General features: G+C 42.1%; 1 protein-coding gene across 1 annotated transcript in view; it reads left to right on the top strand.

Moving 5' to 3' along the window:
* stox2b (storkhead box 2b) overlaps window positions 1-12,843 on the top strand; it is a 65,338-nt gene extending 52,495 nt beyond the window's left edge. Inside the window, exons 3-4 of the mRNA XM_076149217.1 lie at window positions 2,794-5,176; window positions 8,143-12,843. Coding sequence (XP_076005332.1) covers window positions 2,794-5,176; window positions 8,143-8,347 — 2,588 coding nt within the window. The 3' untranslated portion in view covers window positions 8,348-12,843. The remainder of the gene's footprint in view (window positions 1-2,793; window positions 5,177-8,142) is intronic.
* Window positions 12,844-20,856: the final 8,013 nt, after the last annotated feature.

The raw sequence follows: 20,856 nt of genomic DNA, 5'->3' as shown, positions 1-20,856 counted from the left end.
GAATTGACTGGACTCCTCTGGCTTCAATTATACAGTAAATAAAGTTGGGTATCATCTGCATGCACCCTGTCTGTAATGCATGTGTTTGTGTGTGTGATATGTAGGGGGTGCAAGACAAATATCAATTGTATGTGATTGCTGTGAATTGCATGCAAAATGACTAGAATAAAGTATCTTAAATCTCAGATAACAGTGAAAGTTGGGCGGCAGTAGCTCAGTCAGTAGGGCTTCCGCTTGGGAACCGGAGGGTTGCCAGTTCGAGTCCCTGCCGAGGTGCCCCTGAGCAATGCAACAAACCCCCAACTGCTCCCCCCTCTGTAATGGGTGGTAATGTAAGTCGCTTTGGATAAAAGCGTCTGCTAAATGACCGTAATGTAATGAAAATGCATGTGTTTCTGAATAATTTTACCTATTGGAAGTAGATACAGAGTGAATAGTGTTGGTCCAAGCATCGAACCTTGAGGGAAAGCCATGTCTAACTTTTGTATATACAGCAGATGTATTATTAACATGAACAAAGAAAAGAAATCTATCTTACAACTTACATACGAAATCATTGCATACGCTGAAAACAGAGAAATGACAGTTCCTCTTTATAAATCACAACCTATGTGAAAGGGTAACAGTGTTAACCATGCTGTTAACACTTGCCTCACATTATGATTGGCTGTAATTCAAACTTTAGTCCTTCTCACGAGACAGCTTTTACCAGATTTTGATCAAACATAGCAGGTTGGTTGGCATTATGTTTGATTTGATTGTTTGATTTGATGTTTTTTTTCAAACCCACTTTTTGTTATTTGTCTTTGGAGGTCTTCCAGTGCCTCTAGATGTCAGGTGGTGTTCTACTGTCTATGTTTTCCCCATTGAGGAAGTCATAGGGCCCAAGTATGTGAAAATGTGTGGTTTGTTGGATAAAGATAAGATACTTTATTTGTCATATTACATGCAATTCACAATCAAATCACATGCAATTGAAATTTGTCTTGCACCCCCTCTTACATATCAAACACACAAACATATGCATTACAGAGCGGGTGCAGGGTAGTCATCAGCGCCCCTGGAGCAGTTGGGGGTTCGGTGCCTTGCTCACAGGCACCTCGGCAGTGCCCTGGAGGCAAACTGGCAACTCACCAGCTGCCAGTCCCCTATGGACTGAGCTACTGCGGTTTTCTGAGGTATATGTGGTAGCAGGTAAGATAGGATCCTGAGTGCTCTGGGAGTCAGAACTTGTGACAACCTTCTGTAGTAGGGAGCCTTTATGTGCAGAAACAGCACAGCAGCCAAGAGAACTGGAGGGCAGCTGCTGTTGGGTCCCCCGTAGTCAGGGTGTTAGGCCCCACAGGCTGGAGGGATTGGTAGTCCAAGCACAGAGAGGGCATCTGCTGTATTTCAAGAGGTTTAGGCAGAAGAACAGTAAGGAAGAAAGGATTAGTAACAGAGATGTCTCCAGTGACCGACTAAGGCTAAACTTAGGCTAGGTGAGCCTATCTAAGCCCAAACTAAATTAAGGCTAACTAATCACTCCTTACACACGCTTCACGTTTTATTTGGCAGTTTAGACACATTTAAAGTGTAATGAAAATAAGTGTTTAAGTATAAATATATGTATACATTTTTGTTCAAATTTAAAATCACAAAATAGTTTGCTTTTTGATTGGTGTGTGAAGTTTATTCCCAAAAAAAAGGAGCGTGGTGCGAGGAAGTTCTATTTCCCTCAAACGTTGTCTGCTGGACAGGACAGGAAAGTTATCAAAGTTTGCTAAATATGTTCTGAAGTGTCATTTCTGTTTTAGTGACATTTAGTAGCAGTAAGTTCTCCATCATCCTGCTTTTAACAGTTAGAAGGGAGCACTCCAGGTTGCAGAGCCCTGAATGTTAATTTGGGTTAATGGAGACACACAGCTGAGTGTCATCAGTATAGAATGAAAATCTAATCCTTCTTACTCATGACATTGGGACAGAGCGCTGAGCCATGTGTCCGTGAAAAACTGCAGAGACTGCAGTCCATGAACTTTCTCTGTGTGGGGTCCAGATCTTGAGTTCGCCGATCTTATCCGCCAGAGACCGTACATTGGCGAGGAAAATGCTGGGGAGCGCTGGCTGGTGTGGATTTAGCCTTAGCTGAGCATGCAGACCTCCACGTTTCCCCCGTCTCCACCGCCGAGAGTTTCCGGTCGGCTGGATGTTTTAAATCGTCTCTTAAAACAATCCTACTTTGAATTGCCAATCATCACACTAATAAAGTTGTTTGTGTCTTTTTTATCGACAGTGTCTTCACCTGTGAGTGAGTGTCTATGTCTATCAGTATTGTAATTTTCTCTGCTGTTGCTTGAAAGTCGCTCTGATCGTTCACTCATTTTTTACTCATCTCCCAACTCTACTCTTCAACCAAAATGATCCAACATGGCAGATACTATTAACTAGCTCTCGGGCATGCTGTTATTTTTAATTCTGTTGAGGTTTTCATCAGTGTAGATGCAACTCGACATAACACTGCGTTTATATTAAGTATCATTTATATCACTATTCCCCCAGCCCCATTTGGACAACAAAATCAACAGAACATTGGGGACCTCTTGTTGTCTTTGAATGGTTCCAAGGCAAATGAGTGATAGTTTAATTATTTCAGTGGCGTGTAAATTTGATTGCTTAGGTTAAGTAGGATTACTGGATACTGGACTTTACACAAAATCATTACTACAAGAAACTCTTCAATAAGCTTCCTCAGGGAACAGCTCTGTGTGGAGGAATTCCCGGTCTAACAATTTTTTTTTCTCCGATTTCATTCAGGTGTGCCCACTCCAACAGAGGAGGTTCTGCATCACACACTGAACATGCTGGTGCGTGAGCGAAAAATCTATCCAACACCAGATGGATATTTTATTGTTACTCCCCAGACCTACTTCATCACACCAAGCCTAATCCGAACCAGCTCCAAGTGGTACCACTTAGACGAACGATCTGCGGACCGACATCAACAGCAGCTACATCAAAACCAACAGCAGCATCAGCAGACACAGTGCACCTCCCCACTTTCTGGTACCATCACTCCATCCACCTCTGGAGGTTTACGAGATCGAACACACCCAAAGTCAAGCCAGAACCATAGTGGGGGCTGTGGAGTGGATTCCGCATACAACAATACTTACCGCGGCGACGACCCCCCTAGCCACCACACCACACTGCAACGCCGCTCCCCCAAAGACCACCGGGAGGCATACTCATCCCCACACTCTCCACAGACTCCTCCTCAGCAAGGAGGAGGCAACACAGAAAAGAGCCGCAGCACCCTTGGGTTCCCTTTCAAGACGGACACGCTTACCAAACACCGTGGGGGGGGAGGTGGAGGAGGAGGAGAGATAGAAAAGCAGACATGTGGAGGAACTGGTACTGGAAGCCGGAAGTTTGGTCTGAAGCTGTTCCGTCTGAGCTTTAAGAAGGACAAGACCAAGCAGCTTGCAACCTTCTCAGCACAATTCCCACCTGAGGAGTGGCCACTTCGGGATGAAGAGACACCCAGTCAGCTGCCACGCCATGTAGAAATGGAAATCATCCGGAGAATCAACCCTGATCTCACTGTGGAGAATCTGGCCCGTCACACAGCAGTCATGAAACGCCTTGAAGAGGAGCGTGCTCAGAGGAGTAAAGCATCCTCAGCCAATCAGAGCTCCAGAAGTCGGAGGAGTGGGGGCCGACACAGGAAGCAATCGCAGACCAAACCCAGTCGCTCACACAGCAAGAGCAGGGTGTCCCGCGGAGAGCCAAGTGATGCTTCTTACCTGGAATTGGCTGAGAGGGATTACCGAGCCTATTCGTCATCACTGGCTCGGTCACCAAGGGAACATGCACTGGCCATGGAGCGGCAGCGAGCCCGCCTTCACCTAGCACACAGTAACCCAAACATTCTAGACTCTTCCCACCTGCCTGTCACGCCCGAGTGGGATGTGTCCGGTGAACTTGCCAAACGACGGACAGAAATGCCTTTTCCTGAGCCAAGCCATGGCCCCTCTGCCCACCACTCCAAAGTCCACCGTTCCCACTCTCACACACAAGAGAGAAAGTCCAGGACTGAACGCAGTGACAAAGCAAAGGAACGTTCCAGATCCATGGACAACTCCAAAGGGCCGCTTGGGGGTTGTTTGATTGGACCACCTGATTATTACGATGACCGCAGCCGTTACTATACGGATGATGGAACCTTGAGAGCCAATCAAAGCTCTTCACACTTCTCCCGTTCAACACCCCCCACAGCTAAACTGACAGGGGATTCACTCGGGATGGAGAGTGGCAGGACCTTAGAAAAGAGTAAGAGTAGGGACAGCCTGCCTGCTTATTCACCCAAACCACTGGTACCTTCTGTCCCTCCTGATGATTACTTCCAGTGTTCTGGTTCTTCTGATGCTATACTTACAACAGCAAACCCACTGGGAACTTTGGGCAAAAACAGCCATGATGGATTCAAATTGGGCAGCTCTGACCGGCAAATAGATAGACAGGCTCCCCATCCCCCAGAAAATAAGGAGGAAATGACAAAGTTGTGTCCCAAGGGTGGCAGTCTGCCTCCAATACCACTGTCTTTCCCAGATCTCCCTCTCACTAATGGCCGGCCTTCCCACAGTGCCTCCTCTGGTCAGGAGAAACGTAAAGAGATCTTCAGTAAAGATACTCTCTTCAAACCTCCCCCTAGCCTGCCTCTGCCAGGCTACAGTTCCCTTAGAAAAACTCCAGCCCTTGCCTCCTCCCCACTGTCCTCATCCTGCGATGTACTTGACTCCCAGGAGGCCTTTGATGCTCCAAAACCTCTGGTGGCCTCAGCCTCTGCTCCCCCAAAGGGAATCGATCCCACTACCAGTAATGCAGAGACCTCGTTTGACTACTATAATGTTTCAGATGACGATGAACTTGAAGAGGGGGGTACTAAAAGTCGAGCAGATGAGAAATCCGGAGGAGCTGGTGTTACAATGGCAGGAGGTGGCGTAGGGACCATGCAGTGGCTGTTGGAAAGAGAGAAAGAGCGAGATTTGCAGAGGAGGTTTGAGAGGACCCTCACTTTCTCTGGTGCTAAAGATAGCCTTCCAGAGCCCAGTCAGAATCAGCAGTCAGCTCACTCTGCCAGGCTGGACAGTATGGATTCCAGCTCTGTTACTGTCGACAGTGGATTCAATTCACCAAGGTGAGTACTGCCATTAAGGTAGATTATGTTGGTTTTTGATTGAGGTAGTGTGTCAGACGGGCTATGACTTTGTTAAAGAAAGATGATCTCTTGGAACTGATAGCAACCAGTTATGGCTTGATCAGAGAGTCTGATCAGGTGATCAGCAAACATTAAAATCCTCATTAGTAATGTAAAAGTTATTTCTCTTGTGTGCCAGTCTCTGGTTGCCATGATGGAGATGTGCACACAGTTGTAGGTAATAATGTGAATGAGCAAGATGAAGCAAAATGAAGAATAAACATGGATCAACCTTTAGGCGGAAGAGGTGTTTTTAGATTCTGCTGCAGCATCCAATTAAAATTGTTATCTTTTAGCGCATTTCAATTCTCTTTTTACTACAAACCTCTACAAAAGGAGTAAATTGAAGCAGAAATTACTGGCCCTCATGCCTCTAGTGGGATTCGTTGGATGAATTATTTTTCTTAAGTTACGCATAAAAGTGTTAATAGAAACTGCTAATTTGAATTCCAGCATTACCAGTTGTGGTACACACATTTGCTTCCTAAGTTGGAACATTCATTGTATGGCAAGTCCTATTAAAGATCCAAGGTTTGCTGTCCTTTACTCTACTCACCTTATACTCAAAGATCATTATAGGCTTCAGCCTTCTTGGATCAGCCAATCAGCTGTTAATTCTAAATCTAGAGGGGTTTCTTTTTTAATCAATAAAATAATTGCATCTGATGTTATTGCTGATTTAAATTGTAGATTCCTTACAGTTGCAGGCACATTAATGCAAAATATTTTAATAGTAAATGTCTATGCACCTAATTTTGATAATGTTGAATTCACTAGTAGACTACTTAGTAATATGCTAACTTAATAATACCCATCTATTGCTGGATGCATTACATTACATTACGATCATTTGGCAGACGCTTTTATCCAAAGCGACTTACATTACAGTCATTACCACCCTTCGCAGAGGGGGGAGCAATTGAGGGTTCGGTGCCTTGCTCAGGGGCACCTCGGCAAGGGCTCGAACCGGCAACCCTCCGGTTCCCAAGCGGAAGCTCTACCCACTGAGCCACTGCCTCCCTCCCTGCATTCTTGTAGATGTTTGAACTCACAATGTCATCTGAGTCATATGTTTTTCTTCTGCCCTAGGTAACATAATTAATGGTCTGATGACTTTGGGAATACATTCCACCACTTTCCATTTATAGCTTTCTTTGGGACCCCAGACAACTGATGCTGTCTAATCACTATGCAGAAATAATGAACTTCACATCATCTACTCTTATTGTGGAAATCCCCTCTCCCTGTCTCACAATGGCTGAATGATGCTGCATTATTACATCTTAAGATGCTATCTTTCATCTTCACATTATAGTTCTATTTTTGATAGATATATCTATTAAAATATAACACTGTACTGTAGTTCCAGAGGCAGAATCATACATGATTTTCCCTTTTTTGAGGAAAATCAACTGGGCTTTTAAGCATTTGTAATGGAAATTGTAAAGGAACCAGGAAATTTCCCATGTACATCATACTATCTGGTGCTCAGTATGCACAAAAAAGTGACAATTAGAAGTGACTGTGTCATGTGCGGTGAGAAATTGGCGAAAGAAAGTATGAAACCCTGCAAACCAGGCGTCGCACCAAGACTTGCACTTCACACAACCACCAGATTCATCTTGCCATCCGCCACAACATACCTGTCAGAGACTGCTTTCAGCGCTCTGGTCACCATCAAAGCAAAGGCAAGCTTGATGTATACAATGACTTTTGCCTTTGGCCATCACCAAAATCCCACCTGACATCCCATCACTAGCCCAAGAAACACAGGCTATCTCATTGAAAGCCAGGCTGCTTGGACTATGAAAACGTACTGTATGTATGATAGTGAAAAAAGAAAATCATAATACAGACAGAATTGCGTGTCTACAAATATAAGGAAAAATCATTTGATACATTGCAATACTCACAGGAAAGTATCTGTGAAGAAGTTTATACAAATAGATAGTTTTACACAAACTTACACTTCTTCTTCTGTGCTGTTATTGTGTTTATGCACTGAATATAATGAAATACACATTAAGATATTTCAAAAGAATTTTTGTAATTGTATGCGGGTCAGGGCAGTGGTCGTGGTCAGTGTGTATACATGGGGTCCCTTAAGAAAAAGGTTGGGAACCACTGGTCTAGGAAACGGTGATGATTTAGATGAGGAAATCATTTAGGATAATTCAGTAAGGTCAATTGGAAAGGGGTAGGTAAAAGGTGATTCCATATTTATATGATCACAGGCTTTCAAAATAATAATTAATAATAATAAAATAATTGGAATTCCGGAATTCATTCGCTGCTGCTGTGCACACCATGCCAAAATGGTAACAGGCGCAAGCAAAATAATAATTACTCATATTTTATTTTCTGTAATTTACTGTTGGTTCTTATACACTGTTCTTTTTAGGGGGGACATACAGCTAAGAAACTGTTTTATGATTATTTTACATATTAAGAATATTACCGCACTTTCTCTAATGGGAGCATCAAAGGACATATTATCTTTATGTACATTTCAAGTAAATTTCTGGTGCACATAAGATACTTTTGGGGGCGTTGTTTTCCAATGGTATGTTCATGGGTGTGCATGGCTAGGGGAGTGAAATACACATTTTATAATTTCTCCTGCTATTACATTTATTACCATTTTATTATTAGCATTATTTTCATGTTGTGGGCATGTGACAGATTCTTGTACGAGCGGGATTGAAAAGTCCACACCCCACCAATCTCTATGCGGTACTCACCTCAACTGGTCATGAAGTGTATAACAAGAAGATAGGAAAAGATTATTTTCTGTCACGAAGAGCATGTTGTCCTGTTTCTTTACTAGTTGCAGCAAGTTTTAGCAGCTACTTTATTTACTTTTGCTGTTGTAGTATTCTTCTTCATGTGTCTTTCTTTCTCTGCAGAACAAGAGAGAGCTTAGCATCCAACACCTCATCGATAGTGGAGAGTAACCGTCGACAGAATCTCGCTCTGAGCCCTGGCCACCTTGGCGTCACTGGTGGAAATGGACCCCCCTTCTCCTTCCGCACCATACCAGAACCTGCTGGCACCCAACGGGAAAAACTCCAGAAGCCCAACTCATGCCTTGCGTCAATCACCAGCGTCTAGGGGCAGAACTAAGGGCTGGGCAAGGCTCTCAGACAAAATGGACATGGACAAGACAATAAAAGTCCCCTCAGACTGTTACAAAATTAAGCAGACAAGTGAGTCTGCAAGTTAACACACAAATACATGTGAACACAAAACATACACAGATACACACCGTTAGATCACCAGGAAACACTCACACACATCAGGGCACATTGACATACACAAAAGGCCACTGGGCAGACTCTGACCATGTCATTCTACAGCCTCTAGTTTACACGCTGCTGTTGTTTGTTTGTTTGTGTGTTAGGAGAATATGGTTCAGTTCTGTTTAACTAATAATCAATAATTGACAAACATGGTCTGAATACACTAGTGAAACAGTTATAGTCATGGTTAAAAAGTAAGGGAACATCTGTGGTTGAGATTGAGATTAGAGGTGTGAGGAACACAACATCAAATTCTATTCCCAGCTGTGAATGGGTGGAGGAAGCATCATAGCTTGGAGCAGCTTCAATTGCATGACGACCTGGAGAACTTGCATTCATTTAATCCATTTAGTAAAAAGAAATGTTACAGACCGATATCAAAACACACAAGTCAACAACAGAATGGTTTATGAAAAGTAAAATGACCAAGTCGGAGACCACATCCAATTGAGATGATGTGACCTGTTGCCAATGATTACATAAAAGATAAATATGTTGGATTGTCATTGGATAAGGCAGAATATGTTTGTCTGTACTTTGACCTGGATAGAGATCACACCACATTTGAGTCATTCATGCAGAAATCAATTAATTACACTTACAGTACAGATAGTAAAAAGAAATAAACACATTTTCTTGTGTGTATGTTTGTATGTATGTGTTATGATCACGTAAACTGTAATCTCAGGTCATGTTATTGCCACTCTCTTTCCAGCTGCTCATACTCAGTGTCATCCTCATGTGGTATTTGTTGGGATTACACTAAAAAAATAGCAGTTTATTAAGGCTGCTGCTACTGGTGTTTGAGATCCATTCACAGTTCCAGATCCTGTTCACTAGTTCTGAACATTTCCTCTCCTATACATTCATTCACAAGTGACGGTCACCATGGCAACTGCATTGCCTCAAAAACTGCACGATTAATCTATTACCACATAAAACAGGTAATAATGACAGACCACAAGCAGATAGCTGGTCAGCTTTGCCAAACTCTGAAACAGGGCCCGTTTTGTCATTTCAGTTTCTTATTATTTTTACCTGCTGTTTTATCAGTCAGATGCCATGATATCCATCATGATTAAACAATGACAAGATCCACTACTGGTATATCGTAGGGTGTTTCCACCACTATTATTTGTAGATAAGCAGTGGAGTCTTCAAATTAGAGAGTAGACTCTATTACATGTTGATTCGCTTTTAAATATCCTGAGGATGCACAAGTGCAGAATTTGGACACTTGAAGTTGGTTCTTTATGCTAAGGAATTTCAGTGAAACATGAGAAGGTTTCTTGGTTTCTTGTAGAGAAGAGAGACACTAAGCAATCGCACACCAATTCAGTGTGTGTTTTCAAAAGCAAGGGATGTGATTACATTTTCTGCATGATTTATTTAAGTTTTTCCAATATTCTTTAGTTTTGAAATAACTTTTCCATTGCTTTCATTGGTTTCCAGTTATCTTGAACCATGTAGTTTTTCTTCTCCTATACTACAATTTCTGTGGTAGTCTCACTCCTGGTCCTAAAATGTATGTATGTCAGTAATGGCCATAGTAACTATCTAAATAAAAAGAGTAATGATATGGTTGGAATACAGTATTGTAAACAGTAGCTGCTCTTAATTTGTACAACAAGTTTTTGCTGCATACCTGGGGTGATGATCCTTTGGAAATGTGACCTGCAGCCAACATTTTAAATTGACGTTTGTTTGAAGTGTTGATTTCATTCACCGGAACAGGCGGGACGAATCTTTTCCCATCTTTTCCCATGAATTCGACAGTCCTTACAGTGCGACATGATGCAATAGGCTCAGGGAGCTGTTTGTCATCCGAATGTTATTATTTGATACACTTCTGTACACATACAGACATGAAAACTCAAATAATACCATTCTATGCATTGGAAACTTCTTGGTTTTAATCAGTCTACACATCAATCCTGCAGCAAGGGGGACTAGAAATACTTTATATCCTTATGTTTGTTGTGTATTGAAGCACTGCTTAATGTTTAAAACTAGGCCCCCAAATGAAAAAATATTACATGGAAATATGTCCATGTTGTTGACCCCTTTAATTCAGAGCTGATGGAATTATGAGACCTTGTCTGAAGTTCTATAATTCTAAAACTCATTTCCCTATTCATATCCAACTAAACCAGGATGCAGGTTTATATACGTATACCACTAGAGGGCGACATATGTTGATGTTCTACTATCATTCTTAGGCTCTGGGGTCTATTCTGCCAACATTAAAGGATTGTTATCTCTGTTCTACTTAGGGTCTTTGGTTTGGGGCACATTTAACTGAAAATTTGCTGTCATAGCAACTGAAACACTGGAAACTCATTTGATTGCCAAAATTAAGCAATCTCTCATGTTACACCCTAAATATAAAGGTAAGGTAACCTGTAACTCTGGTTTTACGCTGTAGTGTGTTTAGACAGTGTCTAATCCAGATTCTACAACTATTTTGGGATGTATAATTTATCAATATTTAAGATTCTTGTCTCTGCCATCCCAGGATCTTTGCTTATTTTTGTCAGGAATGTTCTTATAAAATACCTGTCAATAGATTCATTTATCAGTAATTAATTTACTACTGTGATGGTGTGCTGGCACATGCTCTGTCTGTTTTTAGGAGTTGTTTTACAGGCATGGTGCTGCATATAGGATTAGGTTTTAGGTCCTGCTCTACCACTCTTTCTGGGTATGGATCATTCCCTGTAACTTTAACAGAGATCTAGTGTCTGTTATAGCCTTACAGCAGGATCATAATGCACTGCAAACTCCACTGTAATAGGGCTTTAATTCCTTCTTCATTGAGAGAGGGGGGTTGTTATCCCTATTCCACTTATCAAGTTTTGAGTCTAAATCTACCTGTGTACTTGGGTTACCGATAATCTACCATAACATTAACATTCTCCATACTGTATCTAAACAGGTCTTACTCCTTATTCTGTAACAGTTCATTTTCTTCTCTGTTATACCAATACCAGATGGTGCTAATCCCCAGTCTATAGGTACACTTGTTTGAGTCCCTTATGTATCACTGCTCTTGGTTTAACTCAGTTTTGCTACCGCAGTTGTTTCAGTCCCTGTTGTACCACAACAGTCAACAGTATGTTTACATGCACGGTCAAAGGGATTATAAATATTATGTTTATGGCAATAAATGTATTTTTTTTCAAACACCATTTTGTGATTGAAATGGCAAATCCATGGCATATCATATATATTCAGAACAGTGGGATATTATTGATTCCGTACATGTATACGGCTTAATCACATTTTTGCCTTTGATCACAGTAAGGACAAATACTCTTGAGTGCATGTATACGTACTGAGTGAGGTTACTATAGTAGATTTTTGGTCTCTATGGTCTCGCAGTTTGGGAACAGTTCAGACTCGCATTCTTCAGCTACAACAGGCTCCATCTTCTCCCTGTTTTATGAGTAATATAGGCCTATGGTGCCCGGCCTCCTGGAGGTCATGGGTTCCATCTTTCATGTCTGATGTTTACACTGCCCCCTAATACAGTCTGTCTGGCCCAGTGGCCCTCTGTACACCCCTCCTCCCCTCCAGTCACAAATGTCTTCCCTAAACATTGGTGGTGATTTATAAAAATGGAGGTTCAACAATAACATTGTTTCTAATGGTGACAGTATGTCATACTTGTAAATGATGTTTATCTGTCATGCCTTGTCAAATAATTTAACAATAAACAGAGGGATTTTTTTTAAATGTCTATAATATCTGAAAGTCCCTCTGATATGTAGTACTGGTGTTACTGTTGTTGTAGTGTATGTGATATACCCCATGGGGAATGTGCTACTTTTTAAGATAATAAAATAACAAGGTTTGGATACGCCACTGTTTTGTGCTTTAGTGTGATAAAGGCTTATTTTAATCAACACAAAAGTACACGCAGAACAATGATTAAGAAAAGATATATACAGATATCGACGTTGAGCAGTTTATCAACCATTCATTCATTCATTTAAAATGCAGATAGGGTCACCAGGGACTTCTAGTCTGCTCAGTTAGCTCCATCAAGGTTATGTTTCCAGTTACATAATTTTTCAAATAGTGACATGGATTTTGATGAAATTTTGTACATAGGTAAGACTTGGTTCATGGAATAAATGATTCAATTTAAATTTTAAGGCCTTTTTGGACATAAATACAGGAATCTTCTTTCACTTACTTGTTTAATATTGCAAGATAGGGCATTTGAAATTTAAGAAACCAATCTCAAAGTAGGATTGAATTGAAACAAAACAAATTTCAGAGGATCTATGTTGTAACTAAGTCAGCACGCCATAAATTTGCACACCGAGAAGCACAGGCCTTGCAAAGGGTCTTGTGTAGTCATTCACATATGCCTGTTGCTGAGTCTTTTTCTCACCGTCTTTGTCTCATTGCCTCCTCTGTCTCTCTCCTTCTGTCACACTGTCTCCCATGCTCAATTCAAATAAAATTGATTTTAATAGCAGTGAAACCTGAGTGCATTCATCTATCCTGTGTAACAGGCACCCCCATAGAATATCTTCAGAAGTTGTACGACTATGCAAAAAAACAGAACACAATTTTCCAACCAGTCAACCACGCAGAAGTCATATTTTTTTAGATTAGATTAGATTAGATTCAACTTTATTGTCAGTGAGCAAGTACAGGTACAAGCCAATGAAATGCAGTAGCATCCAACCAGAAGTGTAAAAGTGTACTATTATATATACAGAATAAATTCAGAATACAGAATATATACAGAATAAATACAGAATACAGAATATATACAGAATAAACTATATACACTACATATACTATATATACTAACTATAATTATAAATTAGTAAATATGTTAATAAATAGTGCAAGGAGTCTTAGTGCAAAACGGAAGTGGAATGGAAATGATCAGTGCAAACAGAAAGTTGTGCAAATGGCAGTGGAGTGCAAGATGATGCTAGAGGAAGGATGGAGTTGAGTGGGGGAATGGAGTAGAGTTCAACAAGGTCACCGCCTCATGGAAGAAACTCTTCCTGAGCCTGCTGGTGCGAGAGCGGAGGCTTCTGTAACGCCTGCCGGATGGGAGGAGGGTGAAAAGTTTATTGTTGGGGTGGGATGAGTCTTTTATAATGTTCCTGGTTTTGCCCAGACAGCGTCGACGGTAGATGCAATGCTGTCCAGTTGTGTACCGGTGATCCTTTGGGCGGTTTTCACCACCCGCTGGAGTACTTTCCGGTCTGATGCGGAGCAGTTACCATACCATACTGTGATACAGTTTGTGAGAATGTTCTCTATGGTACAGTGGTAGAAGTTCACCAGGATCCTGGGACAAAGGTGAGCTTTTCGCTCCGAAGAAAGTAGAGGCGTTGTTGTACCTTTTTAACCAGGGTGGAGGAGTTGATGGACCAGGTGAGATCATCGGAGATGTGGATGCCAAGGAACTTGAAGCTGGGCACACGCTCCACTGCAGCTCCGTTGATGGAGATGGGGGTGTGTGCATGGCTCCCAGCCCGCCTGAAGTCCACGATGATCTCCTTGGTTTTCTTGGTGTTGAGTGCCAGGTTGTTGTCAGCACACCACGTGGTCAGGTGCCGTACTTCCTCCCTGTAGGCCGTCTCATCGTCACCTCTGATCAGGCCTATCACCGTGGTGTCATCTGCAAACTTAATTATGGAATTGGAACCATAGATAGGAGCGCAGTCATGGGTGAGGAGAGGGCTCAGCACGCAACCTTGTGGCACGCCGGTGTTCACAACCCTAAACCCATTTATGGAACCCTAAAGTCAAACCTAAGGTCATATTTGGGGGCCATCTAAATATTAGCCTTTTCCATATGTGACACATTTGAAGCACTACTGTTGGACTCAAATCTGGATTTATTTTTTTATTTTTATACCTCAGTGAAAGCAGACGGTGTAAGACCTTTAACTACAGGAGTGCATGCCTAGCACTAATAGAGGAGGAATGTACTCTTTGAAGTATGGATTTCTAATTACAGTTATCCTAATACCAAATCATCTTGCCAGTGGGGGATAAGGTTGACATCATATTATATATCACATTTATGCTAAGAGTGCTAACCAGAGTTGTTTCTTCTGGCAAGTTTGGGAATTAGGGATATCTGTTAAACATGAAATGTCATATTTGTAGATATGCAGAAGAAATAGGTCTGTGGGAAATCGCATTTATGAGTAAGCTGTTATGTTATCTATATACAGAGCCTTAAAACTAAACATACCATTATACTTCTCCACCATGCAAGCAGAATGGTTCACAGAGAAACATATGGTTAGAATGACATGGTGCCTGAATCAACATTGATTGTAATCCAAACCTTTTTCTACACTGGACCCATGCTCAGAGAATCATGTACTGTACCAAAGGCTTATATGCTGGGGGACTTCCCATGATACTGAGCTCCTCTGTCTTCTACCCCTCTCTATTTGTCCATATCCATGTCATTGCATTACCACTGCATTTCACTAACTCAACTTCTTCCCCGGAGTTTTCTGTGTTCTCTCATCTCACAGGTTGCTGTGGAAGCCTGTCCTGTAGAGATGAAGACCCTGTCCAGCTATTAGTATATTTATAGTCATATTTACACTTGTACTGTCATTATTGTTGCTGTGCCTCTCCGTCTCTCTCTGTCTCTGTCTCACCCTCTCTCTATACCCAACCGGTCAAGGTAGATAGCCGCCGACCTAGAGCCCGGTTCTGCCTGGGGTTTCCTCCCGTTAAAGGGGAGTTTTTCCTTGCCACTGTTGCCAAGTGCTTGCTCGTGGGGGAATGTTGGCCTTCTTTGAATGCTCTGTTTGTAAAGTGCCTTGAGATAACATTTGTTGTGATTTGGTGCTTTTTTAATAAAGTTGAATTGAATACACTTTACATTGAAGCACAAAAATAGGACACCACATGCACACAAACTCCTCTGATGTTAAATACATATGCTGCAAGTGACAGTTCCATCTTATTCCTGTTGGCTTGTCTTTGCAGACATGCCCCCTTTTGTGGGGGCTTGCATGTCTCCACGGTGAGAGGGAGAAAGACATATACCTTTCTAGTACAAGCCCAAAGTGTCTTTTCTCCTCATGGACATGTTTGAGTCACATAGAATTTAAGATGAAGAAGTAGAACAACCTTTAATAATCCCACACCTGAGAATATCAGTTCCCAAATCACATGCAAGTATCACACAATGCAGTTGTGCAGTCATCACACAAATTCAAAATGTGCGCCTCCCTCTTACACAAACACACATGCATTACAGAGAGGTGCACAGGGGAGCCAGGCAGGGCAGTGCCCATGTCTGGCTCAAGGGCACCTCAGCAGTGCCCCGGAGGCAAACTGGCAATTCTCCAGCTGCCAGTCCACGCTTGGTACATACGGGGACTCGAGCCAGCAACCCTCCGGTTCCCAAGCCGAATGGTGCTTGAAACTTCAACAATTCCATTAGGCTATTTTAAGTATATGAGAGTCATAAGAAATTGTAAGGCGTACCTTGTTTTGATAAGCCTCCCCAAAACTGTTAAAAACACTATACATATAGAGTGTAAAACTGAAAAAAAAACGGAAATTGTGACTAGCCTATATCATGTCACAGAAAGCAGCCTGGGTCACGTCACAGGACAAAGCCTAAATCACATTACAGGAAACAGTTGATGTCACGTGGCAGGAAGTCGCCTACATCATGTGTACTAATTACTATGTAGTTTTTCCGATCTTGATGTGATCAGTGTAATGTTATAGTTTTTCCTTGCCACTGTTGCCAAGTGCTTACTCATGGAGGAATGTCAGGCTTTTGAAAATGCTCTGTATGTAGTAAAGTGCCCTGAGATAACGTTTGTTGTGATTTTGCACTATATAAATAAAGTTGAATTGAATTGAATTAATGCCACTTTATGTTCTTGGCTTGCTGTTGAATTCCCCTGACCTTGTCATCTGTCCGCATGTTAATCGCTACTGGTTCTATAGATAATGCAAACAGGAGCAGAGAAGGGGGGCATCCCTATCTGGTTCCCTGGTGATTGAGAGTGTGATGTTGTTGTCCTAACACAGGCCAACAATGGCTTTCTGCGCCTTACGATCTTCTTGAAATTATATTTGCCATCCACAGTAGTATTGTAATCGCTCTTTGACGTTCATCTCCAGCTTGGTACTTTTCAGTAAATGCTGGGTGTTAGTTCTGGAAATGTCTTTGAACATTACATTGATTGTTGTTTGCTATTATTTTTTCTCTGTAATTTCTCTCTATATAGCAAGCACATTAGTATTATGTTTCTCCTGTATTGTTGGCAGTGAAAGCAGATGTATATGCTCCTCCAAGACTTGTTTTGGATTTATCCACGGCCAGTCAATTCAGTTCACATTTTGACACATTGTGTACATACAGTAGATGTGTTAAAGTATGTTAATTTGAAATGATTTCTAGATCTTGACAAGTTGTTTGATATATAGTGTATTGTTATTATTGTTTATTGTTGAAATTACACTTGTTTTTCTTAAGAAATTTCAGGTTGTTCATCATATGTTGTTTAAAAAGATGGTTCATTAAATGAAAACATTTTCAATATGTACTTGTACTTCTTTGCACTATAACAAAGGGAAAACTTGGAGTTGTCCACTAACATCCAACTATAAGATATGATGCTATGATTTTACTGGTCCAGCCCACTTGAGGTTAAATTGGGCTGAAAGGACCATCTCTGAGATCTATTGCCGCATTCTGGACCTTGAGGACCTATCTAACACAGTGGCTGCCTGGGAGACTGAGCTTGAACTCCATCTAGACGTAGACTGGTGGGACAAAGTCATAGGCAATCTACATACAGTTTCGCCCTGTGCTCGTCTCGCTCTCATCCAGTTTAAGGTCGTACACAGGGTATATTTCACCAAATCCAGATTGGCCGAAAGATCCAGACCGGTGATTGAAAACCTGAACACCGAATAGTTCCTTTTTATTTTTTCCATTTTATTTTACATCCCAGGTGGGCCAGGACGGGCTTGTATGGATGCAGGGTTGTGTGACTGTGACACACTACACTACACTACACTTTGTACACTGGCACAGAGCGAGAGCAGAGAGTTAAACATCTGATGGTGAGCAATACGCAATTCAATGCTCCCACTGCACTGTTGTGCCAATCATTGGTGAGTAAAAATAGATGACAATAAGTATTTGATGTGTTCACAGTCCTAATTACTAAATAAATTCAATCAATCAAATTTGATAAATAATATCTAACTAACGGTAGCCTATTTGGTGCTGATGAGCCCATTTACACTATGTGTTTCTATCTATGCGAGTATTTGAACTTCTGTAGTTTTTTTGCCTCATCAGGATTCTGCAAGGGCAAGAATAACTGGAAGGACCACTCAAACACTCAAGAAAGAAACGCTCAGGGCTGCTGGACGGTTGGGACAGAATGTTGACTGAGATTGCCTATTCCTTTACTTGGTAATTTCTCTTGTTCTTAGTTTGAACTATTTTTTAATGAGAGTAAGAAAGAATATTATTGTTTATTAAATATAAGATACAGAGATGCCTACTGTGATAAGTGAGCACATCAAAGCAGCATTACGAACAGTAAAGCTGAGGTCTAATTTCTGAGATTAGCCTTTTTGTGAGCATCACAGTGAATTTAAAACATTTGTTCGGTCTACAGAAAGTCAAGTTCATTAACCAAATCGATCACCACGAATCAAACATGGAGAGCTGCCAGCATCCAGCTGCCAGTCCAAACTTGGTCCATACAAGACTCCAACCGGCGACCCTCCAGTTCCCGAGTCCTTTATGGACTGAGCTACTGCCGCTCCTCAAGAAGGAGGTCTTTCGGTTACCTGGAGCAGTAAACAGGTACCACGGGGCCAGAAGGGCTGCAGCTTGGGCAGTCACTAACGCAAGAAAAAGTTTACAGGTGCCGTCCTGGCCGTGGAACAGTGGACCAGCTCTTTACCCTAGCGGAGTCTCTGCGGTCATGGGAGTTTGACCATCCAGTCCACAGTCTACTGTTTTGTAGGAGCTGGGTACATATTCTCGGCACAAAATCAGGCATGTTTCTGGTGGGTGTCGGACTACGCCAGGGCTGCCCCTTGTCACCCATCCTGTTTGTGATACTGATTGATTGACAGGATCTCAAGGCGGAGCCGTGGGGAAGAGAGTGTCCATTTTGTGAGCCTCAGAATTGCTCTCTGCTTTTTGCAGATGACGTGATTCTGCACGCACTGGGGAAGTTTGCAGCTGAGTGTGAAGCGGCAGGGATGAGAGTCAGCACCTCCCAGTCTCAGGCCATAGTGCTCTGCTGGCAAACCGTGGAAAGCGTTGCTGGGTAGAGGGACACCTGGTATGCCCTGCTTAGCCTGTTGCCCCAGTGACCCAACCCCGGATAAGTGGAAGAGGATGGCTGGATGGATGGACGAAAAACACCCCACGGTTTCTTTTCAGCACTTTGTCCAGGGTGACAAAGAGCCATAACTCTATTGACCCCATGTAATCCCAAAGATATCAATAGTAACGATAAAATTTTAACAATTTTAAATTAAATTCATAACCTCCTGCCCTCAATAGGCACTGATTTATCCTATTTATCCTCTGTACTCCTCCGTTCTCTATCTGCATATCCATGTCATTGCATTACCACTGCATTTCACTAACTCTACTTCTTCCCCAGAGTCTGTGTTGGGGATACGCAAGGCAAATTTCAGATGACGTGTTTGCATATGATTTAACAAAATAAAGTTTCTTCTTTCTTCTTAAATTAGCACAGAAATTTTATTCCGACTGTTTCCGAACAGATTCTGAAATTTTCCTATTACACTCTTCCCTTTTTGTCATGTATGACAACCAAGTATATACAACAGTGATATACAAATTTGCAGCAAATAAATTGTTCAAATTATTCAAATATACAAAATAACACTTCAAGAAATATTACTGGAGAAAAGTAAAATTATTTTTTTGTGAGCACAACCACCCTAGAGAATAGCGAGCATGGGAGGAGCTGCTCAAGGCTCTGTCAGCCCCTGGAGATCAACACAATCTTCAGCATGGAAGGGAATCACAATAATGACAGCTGTGAGAAGTAGAAAAGAAATAGTGCGGTTAGGTGTTGACCAAGGACTTCTGTGTTCCTTGTTGGTGACACAGAAACCCTCTCTGTACACCCCTTGTTGGAGTCGTGGCAGACCACTGTTGGGGAAGGGTGCTGTTCCACCCCTCACCTTTGTCGCTGGAGCAGGGGAGTCCTCAGCGGGCAGTGTGATGCACTTACAGTGGCCGACGAGCACCCACGTGGTTCAACCTTCAACCTTGAGTGCTGCATGTGTGAGCAACAGCACCTGGAATGGACCTTGGAACCTCAGTTGATGCCAATGTTTTCTGTAGAAAACCTTAACAACTACCAGGTTTGAAGTCATGCTGGGGAGATACAGTTGGAAGTGGACTCGTTGGTCTGAGTCCACTCCACTGGGTGTGTGGCACATTGCCATAAACTATCTCAAACCGGGTGAGACCTGGTTTGGCTTGAGGATGAGTGTGCATGTGATACAGGATGTGAGGCAATGCTTTAACCCATGTTTGTTCTGTTTGGTCGCAGCATTTACTTAATTCGGATTTTAGTATACTTGGGAGTCCCCATCTGGGAATGATTTCCCATAATGGTATTTTGGTAAGTGTGCCTGCACCTTGTTGTGAGGTCGGAAATACCTCCATCCACCTACTGAACATGTCCACTAGATCTTAACAGTAATGCTTGCCTTCACAGGACGAGAGTTCTATGAAGTCCATCATCCAATATTGCCCTGGGCCTTCTGGTGGAGGTTGACCTTGCAGCGAGGGAGTTTTAGCCCCAGCAGCATTGTGTGTGGCACAGATAACACATTGTTTGCAAAAGTTAGCAGCAAAATTTGAAGAACCTCTGATGTACCAACTTGTGTTGACTGTCACCCACGTGATCTCTCCCATGAGCCAACTTAGCATCAGCAGGTAAGAGAGCATGGCAAAAAAGGTTCCACCTACTGGCCTGAAAGAAAAGAAGCACCTGACTGGCGCCACAATGTCTTATGAGCAGAGGAGGCAAGAGGCAAGTGAGTTCATCTTCACTCTAATCCAATTGCTGAATGTGCATGTCACATCGATGTCGAGATATTTCCACCCAAACAAGTGAGCTTGAAGGGCAAGTAAGCTTGGCGGAGTTGCAAACTTGTGTTACTATGTGTTAATGGGGTTACAGTCGTTCTTTAAAAGATTTAGTTATGCATTGAGGAATTACTAAAGGTATCCAAAATAGATAAGATCAAAGTTTATTATCCCAAGGGAAATTGCTGTGC

Source organism: Genypterus blacodes, unplaced genomic scaffold (assembly GCF_046128005.1).
Source record: "Genypterus blacodes isolate CSIRO-AG114 ecotype Tasmania unplaced genomic scaffold, CSIRO-AGI_Gbla_v1 ptg000044l_1, whole genome shotgun sequence".
In the NCBI taxonomy this organism is placed as follows: Eukaryota; Metazoa; Chordata; class Actinopteri; order Ophidiiformes; family Ophidiidae; genus Genypterus; species Genypterus blacodes.
Note: the sequence above shows the minus strand (reverse complement) of the source record. Positions and strands in the feature narration are given on the sequence as shown.